We start from the raw sequence: 15,475 nt of genomic DNA, 5'->3' as shown, positions 1-15,475 counted from the left end.
TTATAGTACCTGTACTGTGTGACTTGATCACGCTCACGTTACATAATTTAATCTTGTAAATAGAAATTTGTTTAAATTAGGTTTAGTATAAGTAATGAAATCACGTTAATGATGAGAAACGTAAAACTTTTATGTAAACCATACCTAATATTTTTTCTTAAATCTACCGACCACACAGTCCATTTGTTCAGTGTGCTGCTTGTTGTGAAACGGTTCAGAGAGGTTCAGAGATCCGCTGGCCAAGCACAAGCAGATCATGGGCTTCAGGACAAGAAACAGTTTGTTTGGAAAAAAGAGCATATGCTGTATACAGTATAAATGTCCTAGCAGAACTACTGTGTCTACTAGCAAGCCGTGTTTGTTCAAATGAAACATGACTGCCCCTTACTGGTCTTGTCTTTCCTGCGCCCGCAGCATGCGCGTGATCCTGCGTGATACCGCATGAAATCGCAGGATCCCTTTTCCTTTCACGCACATTCTCAATGGCCACATCTGTATGTGACTCGGTCCCGAGAGTCACTAGAGCTTAATTCTGGAAAAAACAGCCCCAAATTTTTTAAAGTTATTCTCTAACTACATATTAGCGTGAGTCTGCAACGATCACATCAGGTAAAGAGCCAGCTTAATAACTGCAGCAGTAAAAGCAGTCAGTCTGTGTAAAGACATCTAAATCCTCTCTAGGTGTGATTAGGTCACGATTTTAACGATCAGGTTAAAAGAGATGTAGCCAACAGACCTGTGAATGAATCAGGGATTATTTCTCCACTGATGTGAGTGCAGACAGAAATCAGTCCAGTGAAGCCCCTTCAAACACAGAGGCTGATGTGAATGATGACCAGGGCTTTGCAGGCATATACACACACCTGGATTTATTTGGTTTTGTTCTGCTGTTTTGGTCTAAAAAAAAAAAAGAGAGATTATTTAACAGCATTGAATTTTAAAACCTCTGCAGAAACACAGTAATGTTATCACCAGAAAAAGTTGTCAACTGCTTACACTATAGTTGTGCTCTGTTTAACTGATTGTATGAATCTCTCTATTTATTTTTAAGCGACTGATAAAGCTATAGATATCATATCTTATTGCATGTTGTGGCTTCAAATCAGTTAGTGCACTTGATAGCTTTAATATAATTTATTTTCCTTTAGCAATTCCAACAGTTTAATGACATTTTCTTAAAGACATTTAACAACAACTAATTTGTGAAACACTGCCACTTAGATGATTTTTAGCTAGCTAATTCGCGGATAGCCCTTTTGTGCACATAGTGAACATATGTGCAAGATATTTGCAATTTTTCATTAAAAAACATTTTACTTTATGTGTGTATGAGAAATAAAAGTTGCTCAAATCATTGTAGGTCTTCAAAGCTTAGAATGTGTTTTTTGCTTATAAACTAATGTGCTGCTCAGAGCTCTAAAATGTTTGTATGTAAAGTCTGTTGGCACAAGAGCAGTACAATCTTGGATTGTGCACAGCACATGAAATTGTGCAGAAATGTTCCTAATTGTGGCGTGCCTGATTGCCCACATACATACAAAAAGCTAGGACATTATAGTCTCACATATACAGAGAGCACAGGCTTAATCACAGATCTGTCAGGGAGGCCCAGAATCCACTTTGGGATACTACGTTAAAATGCCAGGTTGACTGCTGTAATGTATAATGTGGGCACTTAAAACAGTGCTTGTCTCATTAGACTATTTTAAAGGCGATTATAACACATAATGAGCACATCTTCATGAGTTCTTAACATTTGCATTATGGAAATTGTATCCTATGCTTTCACTTTACTTAAAGCCATCAGTGACACATTTATGAAGGTCAGTAATTGTATTACCACTCAGAATAAATATTTCTAAGGCAGCACAACACATCTATCAACAACAGTATAAAATAATTCACTTATTGGGTATTGAAATAAATCTGCATTACTAATAAATCATTATAAGTGTGGTACCCACAGAAAGTGTGTACACGATTTTATAAAAAGACCTTTTTCTATGAACAATCCGAGCAGAGACTCTTATTTTAAAACGGGAAGATCGTGTATAGGTACCGTCTCCATAGCAACTCCTAACACAAACAGAGGAGCTGGCAGAGAGCAGACGCGATTCCCGTTTCTCTTCTTTGTTTCCTGTATTTACAGTAATCTGTCCACGGGTCTCCGGAGGTGGGACCTGCAACATAACTATAATAGAATAACATTATAATAATGCAGCCTGTATCTTTATAAATACATTCATGGAACCATAAGACTGACTAATTAATACGTCTAAATCAGTGTATAATGCATTATGAGTATGGGCATTGAAAAAGCAATTGTATCACTTATAAGTAATTATAACAATAATATAAATGTAACTATAACTTATTATAATGAAGTATAGGGCTTGATGTGTCTTTATAAATGTATTATAGAACAGTAATACTTGCTTATAAATGATTATACATGAGCTATAATTCATTATGAGCATGGGCTTCATAGAAAGTGTTAACAAAAGTTGTTTATTTCTCCAGTGGATTCTCCTGCAAAAATGACCAGCATGCCAAAATATTTGTTGTGTTTTATTTCCATGTTTAAGTCCTTTAATATTCTCCCAGTGTGACTAGTCCTGTTATATATGAGACCATAATGAGGCTACTGATAGATATAATAGTGGGAATAAGAGCTTAAAACTAGCTTAAACCTGACTCAGAAGGAGACAATAACACACAATCTTGGTGAATATTGTTTAAGAACGAGAACAAAATAAACATAAATCTCTACAATTAGCCTAAATATAAAAATGGCTAATACACAGTCAGACTATAACAATAATTCTCACGTGTTTAACTGTCACTCTTAGCATCTATTTCGACCGAACATCAAGATGCTCCAGTATCTCCACATCACCCAGTTTCTCTCAGTGATCACACCAGTTAATGGATGAACAAGCTCGGTAGCTAAGGGAGATACGCTCATGAATATTAATGAGCCTATTACTGCCATCTTATGTTTTGGAAATTTGCAAAGAATAAATCCATCTGATCTTTGCAAAACCACAAACTGCTGGTGGAGGGAAACTTAGAGCTTGAATTCTCCTCCACTGCACAGTTTCACACACAACACACACAGCCAGCTAAACATTTCACCCAGGATTAACAGCACAGCACTAACAAGCACAAATACAGTAAAGACACGAGCTTTCAAAGTCTCAGTTTATTAAAAATGATTTAAAATACATCTTTAAAATTAAATCTATTTCAGATTTCAAATTCTACATTTAAACACACGTTTATAATTTTAATTTCATCCTGTGGTTTATTTGTTTGTGGAAGCCCTGAACTGAAAGTTGTGGGAAAAAGATGGAGTTCGTCATTTAATAAACAGGAATTTCAAGATGTATCAGTATTTTGAGATATTATATTTTTTAGTACTCAGAATAAGATATTCTATCAATATTTCCAGTTTTGACATTATATTAATTTAACTGACGAGTCGAAATAATGTCATATCTCTTCAAAAAACATTTCACAATAAACTGTGCAGTGATTCTGTAAACACAAACTTTCACAAAGAATATAAATGTTTTAATCTGCAATATTTCATTCATGAACTGGAATAAAACAATATCAGCTCTAACTGATCTGATTCACTCTTACAGAGCACTGAAGTGGGAGGATCTTTAGAGGAGATTCTTCACCATAAACATATAGGAATGGCAGTAATTTGTCAGTAAATGTGTGTGTGAAAGTGTGTATGTGTGTGTTAGTGAGAGGGTCGGAGAATGACAGCTTTCCTCTGTCCCAGTCCAGCTGCACTCTGATCCTCTGGAGTTTCTGTGCTACTGAGAGGAGAGTGAAAGTCTGTGGTGTAGAACGTGCTCTATATTTACCACAATAATTCCCCACATACCAGATTCCACTTCTGGAGAATATCTCTCCCTTCCTCTTAGCAGACTCTGTCATCACACCCACAATCCAGTGTGTACAGTCTCCAACTTCAACATCCCAGCAGTGTGTCCCTGAGTTAAAGCCCTCAGAGCCCAGGATGCAGCAATATTTATCAAATCTCTCTGGATTATCAGGAAGTTTCTGTTCCTCATCACTGCGTCTCACACTGGTCAAATCATCAGATACAATGAGTTCAGGATGAACAGTGTTGGGGTCCAGAGTTACAGGTGCTGAAAACACACACACACACAGTGTCACTGTACATGCTTTTCCATTTCATTAGCTTCCCTTTTTACATTTTGTTTCAATGGAGCTAAGCTAACTTAAACATTACATTAGCATGGAACTAGCTAACATTTGTCTAAACCAAAGAAATGAAAACTATATTTACAAAATTAATTAATAAACATATATAACGTGCTGTGTGCCCTTTTCGGGGTGTGTTTAAATTACAAATGTAAACAATCTTTATAACAACTGTAACTCCATGTTTTCTTTTTTTTTTCGGTCCATGTTTTCACTCAGTCCCTCTGCTCAAAGCTTCAAACTCTGAACAATGTGACGGCAAGAGAAGCCTTTCAAATTAAAAGTTGTGTTACGTTACACTACTTCAAAATGAAAAAGGATTTCAAAATAAAAGTTCTGTTAGGTCACACTGCTTCAAAATGAAAAAAAAAATGATTTCAAAATAAAAGATCCATAACATTACATGAGTTTCAAATGGAAGGTAAACACATGTGTGTAAATATAATAATAATAATAATAATAATAATAATAATAATAATAATAATAGAATAATAATTCTAAATAATCATAATAATAAATAAATAATAATAATAATAAAAATGTTTTTACATTACACAACATATCTGAAACATATCTTTATAAAGACCACTTTAGTGTAATTAATAAAATAGAAAAACAGTGGGGAAAGAAGAACAAAGGTTTTTTATGTTTTACTTACTCAAAGAAAGAAAGAAAGAAAGAAAGAAAGAAAGAGTCTTACTGTATTGCACAGCATCCTGCATCTTCTCCCAGACTCTGAACTTCAGGTTGGACAGATGTTTTGCCACATGGATCAGTGCTCCTGAAAGCTCCTCTGGATGCTGCAGTGTGCACTGAGCTCTGCAAAAACATTCAGGAGTCAGTGTTGCTGTGGGTTTGGATTCAGAAACACAGAGAACGAGAGAGACAGGAACCACATCACTCACCTTTTCACTGTGTCCTTGTAGTTCTGTAAAACAACAAAGTAAATATCAGTGGATATGATTTACATTTTTACACGACTGATACATGACATTTCTGATGATGTCAAGAAGTTTTACTTTCTCACAGTATAAATACTGACTAAATGATCCTCACTTGTAAGAACGAGACGTCTTCAGCTCTCATCTCCTCTTCTATGGCTCTGATTGTGTCTGAAAGAGATGATATGTCTCTGCTCAGCTTCTCAATCTTCTCCTTCATCATCTGACTCTTCTGCTCCTCTTCCTCTCTCAGTGCAGCGATCCTGGCTGCCTCTTCATCTCGTAGAAACTGGTGAAGCTTCTCAAAAACCTCTTTAATCTGCCGCTCTGAGTGTTGGGCCTGAATCTGCAGTGAAGACGAAATTAAATGAAATATAACTGATTATGCAATGATAAAATTTAAAATTATAATATTAAAGCCATGTCATTGATTCTAACCTTTATATGTTCTGCAGTCTGACTCCAGTTCAGTTTACAGTCTTTAAAGATCTTCAGTTTCTCCTGTAGGGGCTTCAGTGCAGTTTTCAGCTCCTCCTGAAACAAATCAACACACTGCATGGAGACTCTGTGTTTCAGCTCTTACTTTACACATCGTTAACTCAGATCACTGCTCACTGAGAGGATTTAACTGTACAATGTTCAATGTGTTTTTTTTAAGAACATGAGACAGTAATCGCTATATTCTATTTTACAAACATTCAGAAGAGCTTTTAAAATGCACCAAGTGCAGAAGAAAATAATGAAAAGATTAAACTCATAGGATCTGTTCCTGTTCATGTAAGTGACACTTCAGATTGTGAAAATCCGAATATGATGGAATGGCAGACTCACATTTAATAGTTATATGAATAAACTGATCAAAAAGCAAATGTAATATTGAACCTATAAATATTGTTAGTTAGAATAAACTTCTTTTTTTTTAAGTGACGCATGATCTCACAGGTACATTTTATTTACCTTACAGTCTGTTGCTGCCTCGTCAATGGGGCAGAATTTGTGGTTGGTGTGTTTTCTTGAATCCCGACACACCAAACACACCGGCTGTTGATCATCCAGACAGAAGAGTTTGAGTTTCTCACTGTGCAGACTGCAGACTGTTTCAGACGCTGATGAAGAGCTCTGACTTCTCTCCTGTAAGAAAGTCTCACACAGGTTCTTTAAGGCCAGGTTTGTGGGAGGGAGATCTAGAGACGACTTTCTCCTACAAACAGGACATTCTCTGGATCCTTTGGTCTCCCAGAACTGCTGCAAACACACTTTACACACACTGTGACTGCAGAGCAGAACAACAGGATCCTTGAAGATTTCACAGCACACAGGACAGGACAAATCCTCCTCTGAAAACCTAGAAGTCATTTTATTTTGCTGCTGTTGTTTTTCTCTCCAGTCTGAACACTCAGAGTTTCACTTTCACTTTGATAAAAAGTAATCACACCCTGATTTCAGGTTTCTTTAAAGTTAAACAGATGACTTTGTTAGTAATCACTTCCTTTCACGGTGCTGAAAATGAGACTCAGATTTCTCCATAAACCGAGAATAAAACTAAACTCCCCAGAGCAGAACACTGCAGGCTGTTTATGAAGGACTGCAGGCGTCTCAGACTCAGCACTTCCTTAATAGGAGGAGTTTTAGAGAGACACATTATGACCTGTTACAGTCATCATTTACATCAGAAACAGCAGATAATGCTTACTTAAAGGTGCAACAGTCAAATTTTTTATTCCTTTTTTGTACAAATAACCTGGAAGATATCTAGAACATGATTTAAAAAAAAAACAACAACAACAGATTAAGCCATGGCCTTTGCACAAACGTATTAATTTGCTGAGAAACCTGTTTGGAAAACTGACTTCCAGTCTGAAATACTTGTTTGTGTTTGGATGCACCTCCTGTCAGTCATTTTATAAACACTCTACTCCAGGTCCTGGGGGCGGAGCTTCTAGAAACATGGGCAGAATCATTCAAATATCGAATTCACCAACTGTTAGAGACCTAATTTTACCCAGCTCCATTGAAATAGAGAGTTGCAACACTGCCATAGACTTCGGTTGTAATTGGAGAATGCGGAAGTGACGCATGTCGTGGGGCAACAGATAGTTATAAACACTGAATAGTTCCAGCACTGAACCCAATTCATTTCAGTGTTTCCCAAACACACTCACTGGTAAGTTGATGAAATCACTGCATTTTTAACATTTTAACGCATTAGCTGACCTTTCATTAATCTAGTCAATAGTGGTATTTTATGTAGCCAGCTTTAGTTAATGTTTATCGTTAGATAATAGCTAGATTCTTACATTCTAATTGCAATGAGCAACACTTCACTAGCTACCATAACCAGATGTCAGTTGGCCTACATTTACCTCAAATTAATTGCAGTTATTGGCATCTGTATGTTAACATACAAAGTTTATCTTCAGTGATTAGATTTGTTGTTAAAGTTAGCAACACTTAGTACAAGACCAGACTCTATTTATCTATATACCATATAGTACTTTTCTGCCATCTTTCTCCCACTGTAGGAGGTCAAGTGAGTTTCTATGAAGACCCATTCAAGGAAAATCTTTTCTACCCTCTCCCTGGATATATTACATAATAAAATGTTTTGTTGAATGCAGTTGGTTGCCTTGTTTATTTGGCACTATTGACCAAACTTCTTTCTTGGGTTAATTGAGCAATAGTTTGCATTCATTGATATTCACTTGTTGTGCATGCTAATGCGAATGTCTTAACAGAAAATAACATTAATGAGTGAGTAATTATGACCCTGGAAGCACGAGAAAGATATTAATGCATACAACCTGTAAATGTATTCTATGTTATGGGAGAAATCCCCCTTCCCTCCAAAATTAAACCCAGAAAAACTGATTAATGCTGTTTCTCCATCACTCCCCAGGAAATCAATGTGCATTATGTGTTAATATTTACCGAAAATTAATATTTTATTAATAATTTAATATAAAAAATACAGCCACTGCAGCTGTCTGTCCTGTGGCTCTGAGATGGCTAGTCGGACACTTTCACTGCTAGCTTTTCTTCCACTCACACATATGCAAATCAGAGACATAATTTAAAAATGATACAAAAAAAAAAAAAATAATAATATAATGATAAAATCTCTTTTTGTGGCTTAATGGTGACAGCAACAAATATTTAGCCTTATTTAACAGATGGGGGGATCGGATGTTACAGCCGAATTACAATACAATCAGTTAGTTCAACTGTAGGTTACAGATACCTGAAGGAGCCACATCTTTCTATTCAAGTGTTGAACGTGGCTGATGCTGTTTTATTTTTTTTTTTCTTTAAAAATTTTAAATGTGCATTTCAAATATTTCGATTCTCTTCACATCTACGAACAATCTGTCTGAAGCAACTGAGCTAATTAAATCCAAAAGCCACATTGGCTGGATCGTATGTAATTTCTTATCGATGGCCAGTTTACATGTCGGTCATTACTTCTAGACTCAGTGGGCGGTTCTTGTTAGGAGTGAATGACAATGTGGCTAGACATTGTTTGATTGCAGAAAGCAGATCTGCTGTTCTAGTGGATTTTATTTTACTGCGCATGAAAATGAGTCAAGGTAATGGGACTTTACTGAAAACCTTCAGGGTTTACAGTGCATTCAGGTCCTCCTGTGAAGTTTGTATTTCTGAGTTGGGAAGTCATAATTACAACATCCAGTGCGTTCAAGTCACTTTTACACTCAAAAAAATGTTAAATGTTAAAATTGCAACATCATGAGCTAACAGCTATCTAACTGACAAGGACAGTTTTAGTGTTTTGGGGGCCCTATTCAATTGCATACATTTCCCTCGATATTCCATTATCATTAATATTTAAATTTTCAGCATATGTTATTTAGCGTTAATAATTTAAAATATATATAATTTACATTTTTAGACGGCCCTTGGCTTCTGGGGGCCCAAAGCGGTTGCCTACCTTTGCTTTCATTCCTTTCACTTAGTCCGCCCCTGCTAACTGATTTTGGTTGGCTGATTAACGGCAGTTCGGTTAGGTAACCAACAGCAAACTGACAATTTAAATGCTTGGATATTACAAATGTATACAGAGTATATTCTATTATCGTAATATATTCATCACCACTGAAATATTCTTACAACTACCTCCATACTCCAGGGGGCGATTGGGGGCGATTGGGGGCGGGGCACAAAACAAATTTAACTCTCCAGGAAAGTTCGTAATTGGAACAGTGGAAAACATCACCCTCTTCTGGAAGTTTTTGACACTGTAAGTGTTGAAATTTTATAAATGACCACTGCAATTAACCAATTAACACCACACAACTCTAGGGTAGGGAACACTGTAAATTCAACAATGATCATTTTGCTGGGTAGGGAGCATCCTACTGAACAAAGCACATGTGGAGTGACAATATACTGTATTTGAAAGCAATAATAAAATGATCTAGAATAGTGCAATGGTAATACACAGGGTTGGGAGGATTACTTTAAAAATGTATTGTGTTACAATTACAAATTACTTCATAAATAATGTAATCAGTAACGTAATCCAAGTATCACAATATGAAAGTAATGTAACTTGATTACTTTTGGATTACTTCCAGGTCATATATGTAAATATGTAAAAAGTCAACAGAAAAGCAATATGAACAACATCAGCAACATCACAAAAGCATTTCAGAGAACAACTTTAGAGTTACAACTGAAGTTATGATGGAAATGAGAAGTGGCAGTGGAGCACATATCTGCAAGGGCAGTGATGAATTGAAAATTTGATCGAAAATATTATTAATTTTAATTATTTTGCATGATCTTAGAAGCTTTGTTATACAGTATGTCTTTACTAAACACGTTATTTGTTTAAAAGTTTGATTCAGCAAAAAAATCCAGTTCTTTGTACATTCTTTGTCCATTTTTTTCTTATACATTCAAATTATTACAACTAATGTTAACAAATACAAGAAAAAAATGTCAATATCATCAACAATACACAGCATTAAAAAAAGTCTACACCATCTACATGTATATTAGGCATGTCCGTTTCAAAATACATGTTGATCAAGGCTGTGATCTTTCTTCATATCACTGATCAACCCTGGGGGGTTTGGTAGGAGTTCCCCTTACTGGCTTTGACAGTAGGAATCCCGTGTACCAAGGTGGATGGAGTGGGGTGGATGGTGGGGGGAGTTGTGTTCATTTCTATCAAAATACAGGACACTCCCAGCTAATTCAGCACAGCTGGCAACCTTACCCACAACTGTGATCATGCAAACCAGGGAATTTCAAAGCACTAACTAACACTAAATCAGCGGTTCTTAACCTTTTTGTGAGTGTGTCCCACTTTTAAGAATGACAGTGTTTTGTGAGATTTTATTCATGGGTGCTCGTGCCCCCTGGAACAGAGTGGGCAGTAACGTAAAACTTAAATAAACAAAAGTGCAGTTCTTCAGGTTGGTTACCACTTATGCTGCTCAACTTCAGCATTTACTGAGAGATATAACATAAATAAGGCATCAGATGTAAAATACAGTGTGCTGCATTAACCATCTCCCATTTGACTCTTCTCTTAACTCACATCCTCCCACTGCAGACTCCTGAGCTCGGGTTCATGTCTGTACAGAGTTTCTGTGCATGTTCTCCCCATGTCTGTGTGGGTTTCCTCCGAGTTCTCAGGTTTCTTCCTACATCCCAAAAACATGCCAGTAGGTGGACTGCCTTGCTTGCATTCATATCTATGATGGAAACCTCAACACAGAGCCAAATGGCAGATATCACTGTTCACTTACTGAGCACTTTGTCGCTTGATAACACTTTATAGGGTTATTGTCACTGCACATGAAATTACAATAAGTTGAGGGGAAAAGTTGTTTCTTTAGAACTGTAGATTCAACTGCAAAAATGACCAGCATGCCAAAATATTTGTTGCATTTTATTTCCATGTTTAAGTCCTTTAATATTCTCCCAGTGTGACTAGTCCTGTTATATATGAGACCATAATGAGGCTACTGATAGATATAATAATGGGAATAAGAACTTAAAACTAGATTAAACCTGATTCAAAAGGAATATTGTTTTCTTTAAGAACAAGAACAAAATAAACATAAATCTCTACAATTAGCCTAAATATAAAAATGGCTAATACACAATCAGACTATAACAATAATTCTCACTTGTGTTTAACTGTCACTCTTAGCATCTATTTTGACCGAACATCAAGATGCTCCAGTATCTCCACATCACCCAGTTTCTCTCAATGATCACACCAGTTAATGGATGAAATTTGGTCAGAATGTCTTAACGCAATATTTTTGTTAAACCCCTTGAATTAAAGCAGAAAGTCTACACTTCAATCATATCTTGATTGTTTCATTTCAAATCCATTGTAGTGGTCTATCCATTGTATTGTCTTACTGTATTGGACAGCATCCTGCATCTTCTCCCAGACTCTGAACTTCAGGTTGGACAGATGTTTTGCCACATGGAAAAACATTCAGGAGTCAGTGTTGCTGTGGGTTTGGATTCAGAAACACAGAGAACGAGAGAGACAGGAACCACATCACTCACCTTTTAACTGTGGCCTTGTAGTTCTGTAAAACAACAAAGTAAATATCAGTGGATATGATTTACATTTTTACAAGACTGAAACCTGATATACTTTCTCACAGTATAAATACTGACTAAATGATCCTCACTTGTAAGAACGAGACTTCTTCAGCTCTCATCTCCTCTCGTATGGCTCTGATTGTGTCTGAAAGCGATGATATGTCTCTGCTCAGCTTCTCAATCTTCTCCTTCATCATCTGACTCTTCTGCTCCTCTTCCTCTCTCAGTGCAGCGATCCTGGCTGCCTCTTCATCTCGTAAAAACTGGTGAAGCTTCTCAAACTCCTCCTTAATCTGCCGCTCTGTGTGTTGGGCCTGAATCTGCAGTGAAGAGGAAATTAAATGAAATATCACTGATTATGCAATGATGTAAAATATGATCATAATATCAAACCCATGTTATTGATTCTAACCTTTATATGTTCTGCAGTCTGACTCCAGTTCAGTTTACAGTCTTTAAAGATATTCAGTTTCTCCTGTAGGGGCTTCAGTGCAGTTTTCAGCTCCTCCTGAAACAAATTAACACACTGTATGCAGACTCTGTGTTTTAGATATTATTTTAACTCAGATTAACTAAATTGATTACAAAGTAATTTTAATAATTATGAACAACAGCATTTGCTCACATGTGCCACATGACCTCACAGGTACATTTTATTTACCTTACAGTCTGTTAATGCTTCGACAATGGGGCAGAATTTGTGGTTGGTGTGTTTTCTTGAAGTCTGACACACCACACACACCAGCTCTTGATCGTCCAGACAGAAGAGTTTGAGTTTCTCACTGTGCAGACTGCAGACTGTTTCAGATGCTGATGAAGATCTCTGACTTCTCTCCTGTAAGAAAGTCTCACACAGGTTCTTTAAGGCCAGGTTTATGGGAGGTTTCTCCATAGACGACTTCCTCCTACAAACCGGACATTCTCTGGATCCTTTGTTCTCCCAGAACACACTTTACACACACTGTGACTGCAGCACAGAACAACAGGATCCTTGAAGATTTCACAGCACACAGCACAGGAGAAATCCTCCTCTGAAAACTTAGAAGCCATTTTATTTTGCTGCTGTTTTTCTCTTCAGTCTGAATGCTCAGAGTTTCACTTTCACTTTGATAAAAAGTAATCACACCTGATTTCAGGTTTCTTTAAAGTTAAACAGATGACTTTGTAGCTCCAGTTAGTAATCACTTCCTTTCACAGTGCTGACAATTTGACTCAATTAGACCCATAAACGGAGAATAAAACTAAACTCACCAGAGCAAAACACTGCAGGCTGTTTAGGAAGGACTGCATTCGTCTCAGACTCAGCACTTCCTTAATTGGAGGAGGTTAGAGAGACACTTTATGACCTGTTACAGTCATCATTTACATAAGAAACAACAGATATCACTTACTTATGGTACAAATTAATCCAGTGATGAATTTCACTCTTCTGGACTGAGAATAATTATTTAATTTAAGAATTAAATTCTTCCAGTTTAGGACACAAGACACAGAATGCTCTAATTCCCAGTGGGATGAACTGGATCTCAGTCAGAAGATTGTAATCTTATAAACAGCAAAAATATTGCACCTTATCCTCAAACCTGAGGTTTAATCATACTGTGGGTTGTGAAGGAATTGCTGGAGGTTTGGATGTGATTAAAATACCACCACCAATAATAATAATAATAATAATAATAATAATAATAATTTTAACAGCATTTAAACAGTGAAAGGCAAAAATATTTGTGAAACCCCCTTATTTAATATTTATATTGATAATTATTAATAATATTAATATTAAAATTTAAAAATGTTAATATTATGAATATTACAACATTAAGAGACATTATGCACATTATAGTACTATTACATCACATTATACTTTAGATAGCGATGATGATTCCATCAAAGGTACATGCTGAGGGGAAGTCAGCAACAGTACACTAAAAACATTATTGAAATGTGGATGACTTCTTGAAGGCCCAAATAGGCCTCAGTATCAGTGTAGACTTCAGAAGTTGAACATGTACAGATGTGATCTGATCTGATTGCTGCAAATGTAATTAGCCACAATTAATACCAACCAAGTTACTACTGAAACAACTTATAGGCTGTATATAGACATTTGGAGCAATAAGTGCCAATACATAGACAAGTGATCAGACACAAATAAACAAATAAACTCTATTAGAAAATACTGTCAGATTTTAATGCTTCTCATAACCAAGCAGCCTATATGTTATTATGGAGTTGCATAATTTGATATGAGTGTAAAGTGTGAGAGCGGTGATTTATGCATTTAGCTGTAATTCCCTACAGAGCCCCAGTGCATTCCCTCTGTCTCTAAAATGTTGCAGATGGCTCTACACATGAGTCAGAGCTTCTGGAGATATACACCCACTTTCCCACCAAGTATTTCTTTATAAAATCCCGGTTTCACCTTCTAGACCCATTTTTGTGCGTAAACACTTTATAAATGAGGCCCCAGTAGTGAGATTTCACAATGAGTGAGTGAAAATCTGGATTATTAATGAGATTGTGTGTGTGTGTGATCGTGAGCAGGTGAGGCTGATTGGAAATCTAGTTAATGTGAACATAGATATACACTTACCTTCCACTCACCTGTACACCTGCTCATTTATGCAGTTAAGCCTGTTACCTCATGCAGATACAGGTCAAGAGCTTCAGTTAATGTTCACATCAAACATCAGAATGGGGAAAAAGTGTGATCTCTGTGACTTTAACCGTGGCATGGATGTTGGTACCAGAAGGGCTGGTTTGAGTATTTCATCAACTGCTGATCTCCTGGGATTTTTAGGAAAAAGGCCAGATTAGTTGAAGCTGCCAGAAAGGATATAGTAACTCATATAATCACTCTTTACAACCCTGATGAGCAGAAAAGCATCTCAGCATGCACAAAACATTGAGCATTCAGGTGGATGGGCTACAACAGCAGAAATGCACATTGGGTTCCACTCCTGTCAGCCAAGAATAGGAATCTGAGTCTATCATGGACACAGGCTCACTGAAGCTGCCATATATGCCCATGCCATAACACTGCCTACACCATGTTTGACAGATGATGTGGTATGCTTTGGATCATGAGCTCTTCCTTTCCTTCTCCATACTTTTCTCTTCCCATCATTCTGGTACAAGTTAATCTTGCATCAGAACTGGTCAAGCTTTTTTTTCAGAGTTTTTTATTTTATTTTTTAAATACACAGTCCCACACGAACATGCTCACAACACGATCAAAAAACTGCATGCCTCTCCCCATTCCCAATCGTCTGGCAGGTTCTTAATTTTTCCCCTTGAGTCTGCTGCCACTCAGAGGCCAATAATAATAATGCCACAGGAATGGCTCCAACACTATTTATTGTACTTGCAAGGAAACATTGTGGTATAAGCTCATATCTCTTTCAAGATTGAGGATAGCTTTAAAAGCTTATGCAATAGAGCAGGTCTTCAATCATATCACTCATTAATAAAAAAATAAATAAAATGCAGTAATGTGTGGGCACGAGATCATAAGCCATGACCATACTTTCTTTCTTTCTTTCTTTCTTTCTTAACAAGGGATGTCTATAAAAAAAAATTCCCAATCCAAATCCCAAAGGGCAATTCTAGTGTTATGCATGTGATATTTGCACTCACATTAAAATGCCTCACAGCAAAGGCAAACTTTGGATTAATGAGTCAGTTTGCATTTGTTTGTCATTTAA

General features: G+C 36.6%; 1 protein-coding gene and 1 pseudogene across 2 annotated transcripts; both read right to left on the bottom strand.

The window, feature by feature from the left end:
• Nucleotides 1-469: 469 nt before the first annotated feature.
• Nucleotides 470-7,261, bottom strand: LOC113535283 (E3 ubiquitin-protein ligase TRIM35-like). 2 transcript variants are annotated; one of them, XM_034304500.2, is made up of 8 exons: nt 6,141-7,261; nt 5,622-5,717; nt 5,299-5,529; nt 5,148-5,170; nt 4,943-5,061; nt 2,060-4,166; nt 737-897; nt 470-532 (listed from the first exon to the last, which is right to left on the bottom strand). In XM_034304500.2, the coding sequence occupies exons 1-6, from the start codon at nt 6,537-6,539 to the stop codon at nt 3,622-3,624; spliced, it is 1,413 nt and encodes a 470-aa protein (XP_034160391.1). In that variant the 5' UTR covers nt 6,540-7,261; the 3' UTR covers nt 470-532; nt 737-897; nt 2,060-3,621. The 2 variants fall into 2 exon arrangements, with proteins under 2 accessions (XP_034160391.1, XP_053090319.1); XM_053234344.1 differs by having other exon boundaries at nt 3,899-4,166.
• Nucleotides 7,262-9,379: 2,118 nt separating this feature from the next.
• LOC113534872 (E3 ubiquitin-protein ligase TRIM35-like) overlaps nt 9,380-15,475 on the bottom strand; it is a 37,949-nt pseudogene continuing 31,853 nt past the window's right edge.

The sequence above is a fragment of the Pangasianodon hypophthalmus genome, chromosome 5 (assembly GCF_027358585.1).
Source record: "Pangasianodon hypophthalmus isolate fPanHyp1 chromosome 5, fPanHyp1.pri, whole genome shotgun sequence".
Lineage (NCBI taxonomy): Eukaryota > Metazoa > Chordata > Actinopteri > Siluriformes > Pangasiidae > Pangasianodon > Pangasianodon hypophthalmus.
The sequence above is the reverse complement of the archived record's forward strand: the minus strand, read 5'-3'. Positions and strand labels throughout refer to the sequence as shown.

What these genes read in the sequence shown, in the direction of transcription:
- LOC113535283 (XM_034304500.2), bottom strand. Translation starts at nt 6,539, where the DNA reads ATGACTTCTAGGTTTTCAGAGGAGGATTTGTCCTGTCCTGTGTGCTGT. An exon ending in AGACTGCAGAACATATAAAG is followed by an intron (nt 5,530 to 5,621) that starts GTTAGAATCAAT and finishes TCTTCACTGCAG; the next exon opens with ATTCAGGCCCAACACTCAGA. An exon ending in GCAGGATGCTGTGCAATACA is followed by an intron (nt 4,167 to 4,942) that starts GTAAGACTCTTT and finishes GTGTGTTTTCAG; the next exon opens with CACCTGTAACTCTGGACCCC.